General features: G+C 46.2%; 1 protein-coding gene across 9 annotated transcripts in view; it reads left to right on the top strand.

Moving 5' to 3' along the window:
• PRP4K (pre-mRNA processing factor kinase PRP4K) overlaps window positions 1-14,789 on the top strand; it is a 361,290-nt gene that overhangs the window by 178,414 nt on the left and 168,087 nt on the right. For all 9 annotated transcript variants that reach the window (XR_011199946.1, XR_011199942.1, XR_011199948.1 and 6 more), the window contains exon 10: window positions 2,342-2,479. Coding sequence is in view for 1 of the 9 variants with exons in the window: in XM_069217572.1 (XP_069073673.1) it covers window positions 2,342-2,479 (138 nt within the window). In the remaining 8 variants the exon portion in view is untranslated. The remainder of the gene's footprint in view (window positions 1-2,341; window positions 2,480-14,789) is intronic.

Genomic DNA, 14,789 nt, shown 5'->3' with positions numbered 1-14,789 from the left:
TCCCACAGCCAGATTCCGTAGCTGAGAGGGCACTACATACATTAGATGTCAAAAGAGCATTAATGTACTACATTGACAGAACGAAAAACATCAGAAAGACTAAACAACTATTTATTGCATTCCAAAAACCTCATGCAGGAAACCCAATATCAAACCAAGGTATAGCCAGATGGATAGTTAAATGCATCCAAATCTGCTACCTTAAAGCAAAACGACAACTGCCCATTACACCAAGGGCACACTCAACCAGAAAAAAAAGGTGCTACCATGGCCTTTCTAGGAAACATCCCAATGCAAGAAATATGTAAGGCAGCCACATGGTCTACGCCACACACGTTCACCAAGCACTACTGTGTAGACGTGCTATCCGCACAGCAAGCCACAGTAGGTCAAGCCGTGTTAAGAACGTTATTTCAAACCACTTCCATTCCTACAGGCTGAACCACCGCTTTTGGGGAGATAACTGCTTACTAGTCTATGCAGAACATGTGTATCTACAGCGACAGATGCCATCGAACTGAAAATGTCACTTACCCAGTGTACATCTGTTCGTGGCATCAGTCGCTGGAGATTCACATGTGCCCACCCACCTCCCCGGGAGCCTGTAGCAGTTCGGAAGTTAGCTTCAACTTTGTATATTTGTATATATATTATTTTAGCCTTAAATAGGTACATACTTAGTCACTCCATTGCATGGGCACTATTACTACAACACAACTCCTACCTCACCCTCTGCGGGGAAAACAATCGAAGATGGAGTCGACGCTCATGCGCAATGGAGACAGAAGGAGGAGTCCCTCGGTCCCGTGACTCGAAAGACTTCTTCGAAGAAAAACAACTTGTAACACTCCGACCCAACACCAGATGGCGAGCCATGCAGAACATGTGAATCTCCAGCGACTGATGCCACGAACAGATGTACACTGGGTAAGTGACATTTTCATTACTAATCACTATTGTAATTCAAGCATGTGAATCTATCAAGGATCCAATACTGGAGAAGAAAATTGGTTACCTACCTGTAATTATGGTTCTCCAGTATTGGGATCTTTCATAGATTCACATGTGAACCACCCACCTCCCCTTAGAGGCTCCCCTCGAATATGAAACTCTATACTTCACAGTCATACTAGAAAATCTGAGGGAAACCGCCTCTGTGGGGTGTGTTCGAGAGGGTGCTGTTGCCTGATTGGTTGTAGTTCAGATATATATATATATATATTTTTTTTTTTTAAAGAAAAAGAACATGAATAGGCTATAGCAGTGCCTGTCTATACCATTGAGGCCTAGTGTAGTACACTTACTGCTATATATATTTAAGGTTATCGTGGGACTCCCACATCAACAACAGAGATTAATCAAGCATTTGAATCTATGAAAGATACCAATACTGGAGAACCATAGATACAGGTAAGTAACCAATTTTCTTTTACATCAATCATACCAACATCTTTTGGGTGGATGATCAGCCCTTTTTCGTGTACTCTGGGGCAAAGAAAGGCGATGCAGCAAAGAACTTTGTTCAGGTAGATGCGCGCCTGCATTACAATCTGCACCACATTGGCCAAGAAGCAGCCTCTTGAAGGATTGAGGGAGCATTGCATCAGGGGCAAGGCTGCTACCACTCCATTAGCATGAGGAGTGCCTGTCTTGGATATTTGTCAGACCACAACGTGGGCATAAGTGCACAGGTCCATGAAGCACTACTGCTGTGTCTGATGTGATGGTTTTTTGGCCTTTTGTTCCTACAGCACTTTTTGGTCTGAGCCATTCCACAGACCCAGCACCTGGGAAGATAATGCCTTGGTTTCCATCTAACGGTTATGAATCTGTGGTTAGAAGTATCCATCTGTAGAACACATTACTTACCTTAGGTAATGCTTTTTTGCATGGATCTTTGTCTAACCACACATTCCACACTACATTTAGAGTCTGGCTCCTACACTTTGCTGGGGTCTAGAATTGTTTATGTAACATAGACTGTATCAAGGCTGGTTTGTTTCCTTCATTCCAAATGTCCCAAGGAGTGATATTGATGCACAGTTGAATTTTATCAAATCTTTTTATCTTCTTAAAGGTTATGCATTATAACGTCTTGTTCTTCAATAAAAAGTAGTACATTTTGGGATGGATAGAGATTGCCACACCAGCCCTGGTAGTATGCCTCTGTATCTCTCTTCTAAACATGTTCTCGGGTCAAGTTATTTTCAATTTTATTTGATCAAGCATTGTTCTTATTCATGTATTTATTACATTACCGTATATATTGTAATTTCTTTCAAGTTAAGCAATGGTGATATTACACTTTTGCCAAGATAACCTGCATTGCTTTCTGTTTTAGGCAAAAAACTGGCTTAAAAGAACTTGAATTTTTGAAGAAGCTCAATGATGCTGATCCGGATGACAAGTTCCACTGTCTGCGGTTATTCAGGCACTTTTACCACAAACAGCACTTGTGTCTGGTATTTGAGCCTCTAAGGTAATATGACGAAATATCAGCACTGTACATTTTTGTCAACTCTTTGTACAGAATAGGTTTCAGTGCAGCGTGGACATGTTTGAATGTTTGCTTAGTGTGAACTTTTGCTGCATACAGTATCTTTTTGTTTTTTTTCAAATGTATGTATATGCCTTCAAGTGCTGACTGCTTTCTTTATTTCCTGGTATTTGGATCCCCACTTGTCATAAAATCAACTGGTGTATTTTTCTATAAATTTAATCAACATCTTGAATGGCATATTTTCTAAAACCCTAAATAAGGAAATTAATTAAGGATGGAGAATTTCTGGTATAAGAAGCAAACTGTCAATTATCCTATACTGATTTGTCAAAATAATAATGGGCCGAATTTCTAAATCCTGGTGTTCTTAGGCTCCCTACCCTCTTGTCAGTGTGCTTTTGCCAACGCCATTGAAGTAGACTAACATTAAAAGAGTACCAAGTTAAAAACATAGCTGAGGTACAAAGCATGTTTTCTGCATGTGGCGAAATCTTGTTTCTCGTTTTCACTCTTCTTCAAAGAAAGCCTGTTGAAAAGAAGAAATAGTTTACTCAAAGCTTCTTTAGCCATATTCCTACAAAAGCCTTTTATCAACAATTTGCTTGGATTTTTTTTGTAAGACAACCCTGCTAGTGGGTTCAGAATGTGGTCTCATGACGTGCAGTCGTTGGCCCTGTCACTTTCGTATCTTCTGAACTCAAATTTCTCCTTTTGAAACGAGTGCATGAATAGAAGTTGATTAGTCAAATACACTTCATGTTGCACACTTTGCTGATCTGTCTAGCCACCAGTTCATCTGAGTATTGCATCTATCCTCTCCACCTTGTGTTCATCCTCATTTCTTTTAGCCTTGGATGTTTATCTCTGTGTGTGTGTGTGTGTGTATATATAAATTTCTGCCCTGGCCTAGAATTTCAATTTGTATTTTGGTGTTCTTTTACCATGTCATTGTTCCCTTGCTGGAGCATCCCATACACAATTTTATTGTTATTTTGAATTTGGGCTGCATGTTTTTTTTGTATTGAATAAACTTTAACTTGTGTTGGCTGTAAGAGGTTGAGCTACAGGGGTTTCTATTGCTTGTACGGTACATCTAAGGTTTAAGTTGAGTCGCATTTAGTTGTCCAGATGAGTTCTAATTGTGGGAGGGGTTTCATAATGGGGCACACAGTCGAAACCTCTGGTGCTGAGGCTGAAGGCAGTGCAAGTCAGCAGGCCATAATAATGTTCAGATTACAAACCCATCCAGTCCTTGGCCTCTCTCCAGTGCGCACATCGTGATGTTCACATATGTACCATTTGTAATTAATGGTTCTAATTATTTTCAACAGCAAAATCATTGTTGGAACTCATTTATATCAAACAGCTAACAAACATTCACAAAGTCAATATGTTTGCCTTGTTTTAGGCATATGTTGTTGTGTGATATGTCTAGATACAATTTTAGAAAACTCTCATGCTGGTCAGGCAGTGTGCCATGTAAAGCACAGGATTGTTGTTCACATGTTTTAAGCTACATCCTTAATTACTTAGTCCAGACCCCCTTTAGAGATTCCGTAAAGCTACACTACAAACCTTTGTAATCCCAAGGAAAAGCATTTGCTCACAGATAGCTAAAATTGAGACCTAAAAATAATGATCATGTGGAACTCTGGAGTCCATAGTGTTAAACTTTAGCTTTGTTGAGCTTTGGTCTGTGGTACTCTCCCTTTTTTTTTTTTTTTTTTTTAAATATTCCTTTTATTGTATTTTGACAAAATAATTTAAAGTAACAAATCTCCCAAAAACCGTAGGCATGCAGGCAGATTTCCATGCAGCGATATACAATACTCCTTGACGTGACCAGATTGGACTCCTTTTATCTGCCAGTAGCCCCAAAATCTCTCCAGTGAATTCCACCCTCTTGACCCTTTGAGCTAGTTTCCTGATAGGTTTCCATCCCTGTTTACCTCAACCCTCTTACCAATTGCATTACCTCAATTTCATGGGCCCCTCACTTTGTTTAACTTCTGGGGCACTCCCGAGCCCAATAAATGTCTCACCACTTCCATGCACCTCCCATTCCCGTCTTGGCACCCCAGTGTTTGAGGAGGTCTGTTTGGGACACCATCAGGGCCAAATTACCAAAGAACTGGGCATACCTATCCAGAGATTGCTTACCCCAAATGCCCAGTGTAATCAACTGGGGTGTGAATCATATCTCATAGCCCAGTATCTCTGATATTTGCTCACCAATCCGTTCCCAATACGCCCTGATCTCCGGACAGTCCCACAAGGTTTGAAGCAGGATGCCCCTTATTCGCAGGCAGTGCATGCAAAGTTCATCCATCACCCTGCACAAACAAAACAATCCAGTCCGTGTAAAATACGCTCTATGTAGTATCTTCAACTGGATAAGCCGTAACCCCGCCCTAATTGCCACTTCGCTGGCGGATCTGCAAACCTGACTCCCATCATCGTACTCAGTCCTCCCCCATTCTATCCCTATGCTCCCAACCCCCCCCCCCCCTCCCCCTCTGAATTCCGTTGCTTCCCAGGGTGGTCAGCAGGAGGAAAACCGAGGGATGCAGTCTCCTCCTCATGGCACCCAAATGGCCCAGACAGTTCTGGTTCACAGATCTCCAGACAGTCCCACAAGTTGGATGAAGCAGGGGGCCCCTTATCCGCAGGCAGCGCAGGCAAAGATCATTCATCACCTTGCCCATACAAAACAATCCGGTCCGCGTAAAATACGCTCTATGTAGTATCTTCAACTGGATCAGCCATAATCCTGCCCTGATTGCCACTTCGCTGGGGTATCTGCAAGCCTGACTCCCATCATCGTACTCAATCCTGTCCAAGTCTCTTTCCCATTTCTCCCTCAGGGAATCCAGTGGCGGAAGGCTATTATTCAATAGGGTAGAATAAATTTGGGACACTGCATGATCCATCAGAGGGGTTCCTAGCACTCTGTATTCCAAAGGGAATGCCTCTTCGGTGGTGCCACAGAGGGCCTTCCCCAGGATGTATTTAATTTGCCAATGACATAGTGCCTGACCCCCTGAAAGTTCGAAGGTTGCCTGCAATTCAGCAAACGATATCAATGCCCTATCTCTCCAAACATTGGAGATACCGAGGAGATCACATTTCCCGTGCCCCTCCATCTTACTCAAACCACTAAAAAGGTCAGAGTCCCACAGGAGGAATCTCTAGCGTCAATTTACACCACCATTCTAGCTTCCGTGTGACCCGCTTCTAAACTGTAACCACGTCTCTGTGGGGTGGGGCAGGGCAAGGCTGCGCCTTCCCACTGTAGAGTCTCCTCAGTTAGTGTTGCGGGCCATTTCCCTACATCATGGTGGTACGCTTTGAGGACTCATGCAAAATTCTTCTAAAAACAAAACTAAAAAAAAACAACAGAAAAAAAAACTGATGGCCGTCGGGGGTAACAAAGGTTCCCAGGTATTGGAACCCTTCTGTTGCCCATCAAAACAGGTACTCCTGTGTTTGGTCCCATCCCTATGGAGAACGTTAGAAATTTGTACCACTTAATCCAGAGTCCCGAACAGGGGCCAACGGTTTCTAAAATACTTAGGATTGTGGGCACAGAGTTTTGCGGATCTCCTAAATATAAAAGGATATAATCTGCCGAAAGGGCATCTTACCACTCTGGAACCCATCAGAGACCCCTGATCTGCACATCCTTGTGGACTTAGGCCTCAAGCGGCTCCAGGGCCACCACAAACAATAGCGGCAACTGCAGGCATCCTTGCCTAGTGTCCCAGGATAGCGCCCCATTGACATGGGCTCTCGCCACTGGATCCTTATATAGAAATTTCACCCATGAGAGAAAATAAGCGTCAAAGCCCATCTTATTAAGCACTGCCAGCTTATATTGTCACTCCTGTGAATTGAAGGCCTTCTCTGCGCCAAGGGCCAGAGGGACCCCTGATTCCTCAAGTTTGGTGCTTTCTGCCAGGTAGCCCATCAGTTGTCTTAAGTTATGTCTCATGGCCCTGTACAGCATAAACCCAGATTGCTCCGGGTTAATCAAAAAGTCCACCACCTGCGCGAGGCGTTTTGCCATTTTTTTCACCAACACCTTTGTTTCCACATTATTCATATATATAGTCAAATATGAGGCGCAGTCTGTTGGCTTGCCCTTCTTATGGATTAGGACAATCACCACAGGTCTGGTGGAAGTACGCCTTGGTCCCGCACCATAGAAAACATTTTAAGCATCGATTTCTCCACTTTGGACTTTAGACACTGGAAAACTCTGGCAGGAAGCCATTATGGCAAAGTGTCTTACCACTGTGGAGCTGGGATATAGCTTGTACCATCTCGCCCTCAGTGCTCTCTGCATCTAATAGATTCCTCTAGTCAGGACTCAGACCTGAGGTCGGCAGTGAAAGCCTCCATGTCCCCTCGAATGGCCATAGCGCATGACTTATACAACCCTCAATGCTCAGTAAAAGCTTGTGCAGTTTCCGGGGGACTCTTTCGGAGTCCTGTCCGATCTGAGTGTACTTCCTGTACCCATCTTTGCCCTCACCTTTCTTTGCCAGCCAGGCCAGAAGCTTTCCTGCTTTGTTGCCCACCTTGTAGATTCTGCCTCACTGATCACAGAGCTGAGCCCATCCCTCCTGGCAAACCAGGACATACTCCTGCCTTGCCTTCTCTATATTATGCGCAAGTGTCCTCAAAGGCAGAGCGACACAGTCTCCCTCCAGCTCTAGCAATTTCTCCTGTCAATTGACATTCCTCCTGGCTCTTAAGTCTCTTGCCCACTGTAGGAAAGTGCCCCTTTCTGTCATTGTCACACCCTTTTTTTAGCCACTGGTACTGATGTTTTTCGACTGAAGTACACTAGGTCCCTGCTAACCAAGCCACACTGTCAGTGCTCTTTCCCTAAAAACATGGTAAAATGGTCTTAATTGTGTACAGTTGGCACACACTTAATCATCCCTGTAAGTCCCTAGTAGGTGGTACCCATGAAAACGTAAGGGACTAAAGAGGATCCCTAAGGGCTGCAGCATGTATTATGCCACCCCAAGAGACCCCCATACAAATTGCATGAAGGCAGCCATCGCAGGCTGCGGGACATGGTGCAAACCACTTGTGAAACCACGACATGGCACATTCACTGTTGAACCTGGCCCTTTTTGCAGGGGCATCCCCAAATTTTTTGACTTCCTCCTCCTATTTTTCTGACCTCTTTTGCTTTAGGACTCTGAGCACTTCATCAGTGCTGATCAGTGCTAAAGTGCTAAATGCGAGGGCGTTGCTCTCCCTTCTAAACTTGGTACAGTTATCTTACTACTGATTGGCACATTTAATTTATCTGTAAGTCCCTTGTAAAGTGATATCCCTTATACCCAGGGCCTGTAAATTGAATGCTACCAGTGGGCCTGCAGTGCAGCTAGCGCCACCCACAGACGTAGCCTTTCAAACCTATCTCAAGCCTGTTGCCGCAAGGCCTGCGTGTGCAGTTACTGCCACAGGGACCTGGCATATAAATTTACTTGCCCGGCCTGGAACTCCCCTTTTACTACATATGTCACCCCTAAGATAGGCCTTAACTAGCCCTATGTGCAGGGTGCTGTGTATGTAAAAGGTAGGACACATGTCTTAATGTACTTCATGTCCTAGTAGTGACAAACTCCCTGTTTAGTTTCTCACTACTGGGAGCCTGTTCCTCTCATAAGATTGCATTGGAAATTCCATAACCGATGTCTAAGTGGTATTGTCTGATCAGTGATGGGTGGCATAGGCATGTTTGGTATGGTTGGAATGGTAGTGAGAAATGCTGCTTACTGGTGTAGGTTGAAGTTTTATTACCATTGTAGAAATGCCACTTTTAGTAAGTTTATAACTCTGGTGTTTTGCATCTTGACTCTAGTCCACGTCTAGGGCAGAGTGCCAACTGTGCATACTTCTCAGACAACCTGTACACAGGGAGAGTGGAAGTGTAACAAGAGTACATCTGCATACTGAATGGTCTTCCTGGGATGGGAGATATAGAGGCGCTGAACATAGGCATCAGTAAAGGCTGTTCCATGGCCTCACACAAAGGGCTTGTTTACCCCCTACTGACGTCTGGAGCTAGTGCTGGAGGAGAAAGGGGGCATTCCTGGAACCAGTTAGTGCTGGTTGGAACCCCCACACCCACTTTTGTGGAACCTGCACACAATGAGTATGAGTACAGTGGGCTGTCCCCCATGTTTTTAGACACTGCGTGAACCCGCCTGAGCAACCTGTTGTGCTTCTATGAGGAACGGCCATCAGAACTGACCTGCTGTGGCACTGACCTGTGGCCTGCTGGCTCACAAGGAGGACTGTTGCTTTGCCCCAAGGACCCTAATGTGCTGGCCCACGGCTTGCTTTACTTTCCCTTGGACCTTCCCCAGTGATCTCCAGGGGCTGGGTGGTGTACCCCCCTCCACCCCCCCGTTTTATTACTTCAATACAGAAAGAGCACTTCAGTGTTTCCCTGTTTCAGCCCACAGAGGGTGCTTTGTGTTTTCCTACTTCAGCGCAATGAAGGCAATTTTCTTTCCTTGTATTAACAACACATGAAGAGCTCTCCCCTCTTTGTCCCTATAGCGCATGAAGAACACTTTTGGCTTTAACTCGTGACTGACTAGGTTGCGAGGAAGCGCCTATGTCCTCTTGTGAGTGGCTTTACCTCCCCCTCTCTCCGACGTGAAAGAGGTTGTGAGGGCTGGGAGCCAGTGTGGACAAGCACCCTCCCTCCAGTACCTGGGGGGGGCACCAACAGGCCTCTAGCCCTGAGCCACTTCGCCGCTGTGGCCCAAGTACAGGAGGAGCGGCTTCCTGGGTGAGGGAAGATCGGCTGTGGAATGTTCTGCTGGTTGCCCAGGGTCTGCACAGGCTGCCTGACTGCTGCCGCGCCGAGTGCTAGTGAGGAGGAGAGGACCTGGTGAAATCTCCCCCCGTGGAACCAGGAGTCACCTGGGGGTGCTGCATTATTGATGTCGGGAGAAGTGCAGTGTCCCAGGACGCGGAAGCCAGGTGCACTGCTCAGTGCCTCGCCAGATTGGAAGGAAGCCTTGATGTAGGCCCCACCCGGTTGAGAGTTGCTCGTTTGAGGAAGCCCTTGTTTGAGAGCTTCTTGGGTTTAGTGGTGACCCCGCCATAGACTAGGGGGCCACCACCTCGCTGAGAAACACACGCAGGGAGATCGGTGGAGGTCTCCCTGCCCAGCAGGAGGCTGTAGGTTTTCTTTTCTCTGTTTCCTCCTCACAGGAGAATTACTGTGAATCGCGGGGGTCTTGTTGTTTTGGGTTCAAGCTCCACTGGATGGGACCAAAACCTTACCGGAGGCCATATCTCGCTGGGGGCCAGTTTTTGGCCCTAGTGCAACTGGAGCACAGGAGCTCACGGTTCGTGACGGTGGACTGATATCCACTAATTAGTTTACTCAAGGAGTGCAAGTGCGCGATCGCCTCTTAGAACTATCCATGTTGACGACTTCCTGATATGGGGTGCCTGTGCTTCTTTTCACCTTTGGTGTTTCCTTTGTATTCTGTCTTGACCTGATACATATTACATGTCACACTACCATGATTGGTGTGATATGCATAATTGCAGGATCTGCCTAATATACAGTGGGAGGGTGGGTAATGTTTCATAGGATCTCTGCCGTATGGTAACGTTTTTACAATATGTGCATTCATAGTGATATCTTGGCATTCATGATTAAGTGTTTATAATGATATGTGCATTTTTAGTGATTATGATGACCTGACCACTACTTGTGTTGCAGAATAGTAGTAACCCTTGTGTTTACCCGACTACTGCTGACTTTCGCAGAGTACTAGTAACCGGTATAATGTTACGACAACTGATCGTGTAGCAGGATATTACTGATATATGTTGTGTTTGGTCTGATTATGTTTTTGTATTGTGTCACATGTATTTTGCAAACACTTTACACATCGCCTCTGGGATAAGCCTGACTGCTCGTGCCAAGCTGCCAAGGGGGTGAGCAGGGGTTATCTAGGGTGTGTAGCTCTCTCACCCTGACTAGAGTGTTGGGTTCTGCCTGGCTGAGATGCATACCCTAGCCATCCAGAATCCCCATTTCTAACAATGCCGAAGTCACTGCATCTAAAATATGTTAGACACCTCTACAGCAGGCCTTATAGCCCTAAGACAGGGTACATTATGCCACCTGTGAAGGCATATATGCCTGAGCAGATATGCCCCTGTGCTGTCTAGTTCAAATACTAGATGGTACAAGTGAACAAGAAAGCCATCTTAAGTATATGTACTGGGCATTGGTCAATATGAGTCCCCCAGCTACATGATGGCTTTGCTGAATCCTATGGTGTTTGGTATCAAACAACTTGTCTTAATAAGTCCATACTGATGCCAGTATTGGATTTAGTATGACATGCACCTAGAGGGCACCTTAGATGTGCTCCTTGAAACCTACTAATCTTTTATTGTGCTGGCTGACTGGTCTCGACCAGCCTGCCACCACAGATGAGTGTGTGACCCTCTTCAGGAGGAACCAATGCTCTCTGAGGTCAGTAAACAATGCCTACTCCAGGGAAGGAGTTATCACCCTCTCCTACAGGGTGGATGGTAAATTAGCATACCAAGGCCAGAGGTTTCAAAGCCTTTGCTGCCTTTGATGTGCGAATGCGGCGTCCTCCAGACCTGGATAATGCCACCCCTTGCCCTGAGGCCCATTTGGCATCAGGGCAGGTGGGAAATTAGCTATACAGTAAGCATGTTGCGTCACCAGGCTTGACACACCCCTAAGGTGGGCTACCTGATGTACCCCACAAAAGAAGGGTTCACCATCTTGTTGTTAGTGGAATTAGGAGCTCTAGAACAGGATTATGCCCACTCCCTACAGGAAGGGGTCATATAGCGGGTGTAGTCACCCCAGGGATAAATAGCCCTTTGGCTGTTACCCCACACTTGCCTAAACACCCCTAAAATCAGTATTTAGGTGCCCCTGACACCAGGAACTTAGATTTGCCTGACTATAAGAAGAAAATGGGCAAAGAGAGCCCATCAGTGCAATAATGGTATAGTAGCTGTGGACATCAGGGCCAAATCCTGTGTGCCTGCTCCTGTCCTGACAATTGCAAAGATCTTGCTCATCTTGCAGCTGTGCATCCTCCCAAAGCCTTGGAGGCCTGCCAGCACTTGACCAACCAACCAGCATCTCCCTTGGAGTGGCAGAGCCACATCCCTGCACCAGCAGACATCAACAACAACTGCCCAGTCCCTCGTTTTTCTGACTATCGGCTCCACTGAGGAAGCAGCTTGCCAGGAAGAGGATCCTGAGCGTCCAGGAAGTCAGCCACGTCAACCCATCCAGTCTTCAAGACGCTGAGCCTGTCCAGTGCCTTCCTGTACCAATACCCAGGGTGCCACTGCCATTTGCAAGCACCAAGGTTTGTTTGTGTTCAGTCCAAACACCACTGACACCAAAACGTACCTGCACATCACGGGACTTTGAGAGAAAGGTCAGCTTAATGCCAGAAGTCACCTTGCTGTGTTTCTTTTCCCCTCTTCTATAGGTGCACAGAGAACTGAGAGTCTCTCAAACTTGCCCACCTGCGGAACAAAACACCTATGCACCCGAGTGTATGAAACTGGCTATCTATGCAGTGTACCAATGTAGGTGTACACTGTACAGAAAGTACAGGCGACCCTTATTGGCTGACAGAGGTTAAAGTAATAACTGTAAATTCTCTCTTTTGCGATAGTGTGGGCGAGCAGTTTAGGCTTATCAGACAGCAATGCTAAGCATTTGTTAAACACACAGTCAATAGATGAGACACTTTCAAAAAGAAATTCAAGACCAATTTAGAAAAATAGCCTAGATTTTTATATTAATTCAGACACCTAGAGCTTCACGATGAAGTAATTGTCGAGTTAGCAATTTTCAGAAACACAGAAAATACAGCTGTCGGATTTGAGGCATGAGCCTTGAAAGCAGTAATGTTATCCTATGGGAAAAATATATCGTGCATAGGATCACTTGCAATCAACCTACAGGACTGTTCTTCTGGACTGAAGGTAAGAAGGGGCAGAGGTCTCTAAAACTACCAGCAGTCTTAGGTTACTATCCGTGGTGAGTCCGGTTGCAGAGGTACTCCTAGCAGTGGTAGCCTCAGAAGCTATGCGTTGGTCAGTGGGAGCAGTACCTGGGAGAAAAGGGCTGCAAGTGGGACTGGGTGACCATTCTGCCTGAACTCAAATGGGGGTTCGGTTCTTGAGGGTATAAACTCCACAGAGACACCGCTGGTTTCAATGACCCCAGGTTATGGGGCACAGGTACATAGGTGTTTTGTCAGGCGGGTCACTGGGGTTACAAGATCTCACTATTTGTAGTCAACCTGGTGATCGAGGGAAAACATGACAGCAGGGCCACTCTCAATGCTGACCTTGGTGATGCTGAAGTCCCTCATCGGTAGGTCGGACTTGGCAGTGTTGGTGTCTGGACTGTACACTAAACAAGCCATAGTACTTGCAACTGGCTGGGGTACCACAGGTATTGGCGCAGGGAGGGTTCAGGCAGGCTCAGAATCTCGAAGACAGGCTTGGTTGACAGGGCTGCTCTCCTGAAACACTCAGGAACCTCTTCCTGGCAAGTTTTTCCCTCGGTGGACCCGATGGTCAGTAAAACAGAGATGCGGACAGTCGCAGTTGATTCCTGCTGGTGCAGGGAAGTGGCTCCTCCTCTCCAAGGCAGATACTGACGGGGGGGCCAAGTGCTTGCAGTTCTCCCAGAGTCTGGTCTTTGCAATTATCAGGACTGGAGCAGGTAGGCAATATTGTGCGCCAGGTCTGCAGCCAGTCGGCAGTTTTTGTGTCTTTGGCTCTTCTTTGTCCTTCTTCTTTTTGTAGCCAGGTGAATCTGAGGTTTTGGTGTAAAAGGGGAACCTACATACTAATTTAGGGGTGTTTAGGGGTGTGTAGGGCAGTAGCCAATGGGCTACTTATCCCTGGGGTTACTACACCCCCTATATGACTAATATAGGGACCTGGGTTCTGGTTCCAGTACCCCCACTTTTTGCCTTTTTTTTTTTAGATGCAACTTCGACTGAAATGCACTGGGATCCTACTAATCGGGTCCCTAGTGCCAGTGTTCCTGTCACTTGATCCCCAAGTGACCAGGCCCTTCAGCCCCCTGTAAGTCCTTTGTAAATGGTACCACTGGCACCTAGGGCATGAGTACTGAAGAGGGCCCCTGAGAGCTGCAGCACAACTTGTGCCACTCTGGAAAAACCCAGCACTAACCTTATGCAGACTACCATTGCAGGCTGCATGACAAGGTGCTCCCAAAATTGAAAAAACATGGTACACAGCCTGTGTGCCATTCCCCTTAAACTCTTCATGCAATATATGTAAGTCACCCCTCTAGCAGGCCTTACAGCCCTAAGGCAGGTTGCACTGTTTTATATGTGAGGGCATATCTGCATGAGTAGATATGCCCCTGCTATGTCTTTGTCGATTCTTAGACTGTGCACAGGAAAGTCCTTTTAAATGCATGTATTTGACATTGGTCATTACGAGTCCCCCAGCTATATGATGTTTTCTCTGAATCCTGGGATGTTTAATGTCAAGCATATCAGAATAATAAACCGACACTGATTCCAGTGATAGATTTATTAATAAATTCACAGAGAGGGCACCTTAGAGGTGCCCCCTGAAAACCCTCGAGCCACTAGTGTGTTGACTGACTGGGCCTGCACTGGGTAGAGGTGTTACTTCCTCAAAGGCCTTTACGTCTTTGTAATGCCGCCCAGGTCTCTCCAGATGGCATAGATGACCAACCCCCCTGCCCTGACCCCACTTTTGGCAGCAGCACCGGCAGGAAAATTAGTTAAATTAGGAGGATTGCCCACTTTATGCCAGCCCCACCACTAAGGTGGACGAGCTGAAGTGGAAACTACTTTTTAAATTCCTCCATCTTGTTTAGTAAGTAAGTAATTAGGGCACTAAGGTTATGGTTATGCCTACTTCCCGTCGGAAGTGGTCAAAAGAAGGGTGTAGTCACCCCGAAGGTGGTCAGCCCATTGGCTACTGCCTGGCACTCCCTGCAGCACCCCTAAATTGAGTATTTAGGTGGCACCTCTCAATCCTAGAACTCAGATTATTGACGACTTACGAAGAGCCGGACAATACAGAGTTGCATCAGCAGAGAAGACTGCAGATACTAACTGACTTGGCCCCAGCCCTAGTGGCCTGTCTGCAGCCCTCGACAATCCTGCGCCAAGACGATCTGTCCTGCAGCCCAGCAACCTCTAAAGCTTTGGAA

The sequence above is a fragment of the Pleurodeles waltl genome, chromosome 2_1, assembly GCF_031143425.1.
Source record: "Pleurodeles waltl isolate 20211129_DDA chromosome 2_1, aPleWal1.hap1.20221129, whole genome shotgun sequence".
Taxonomy (NCBI): domain Eukaryota; kingdom Metazoa; phylum Chordata; class Amphibia; order Caudata; family Salamandridae; genus Pleurodeles; species Pleurodeles waltl.
Note: the sequence above shows the minus strand (reverse complement) of the source record. Positions and strands in the feature narration are given on the sequence as shown.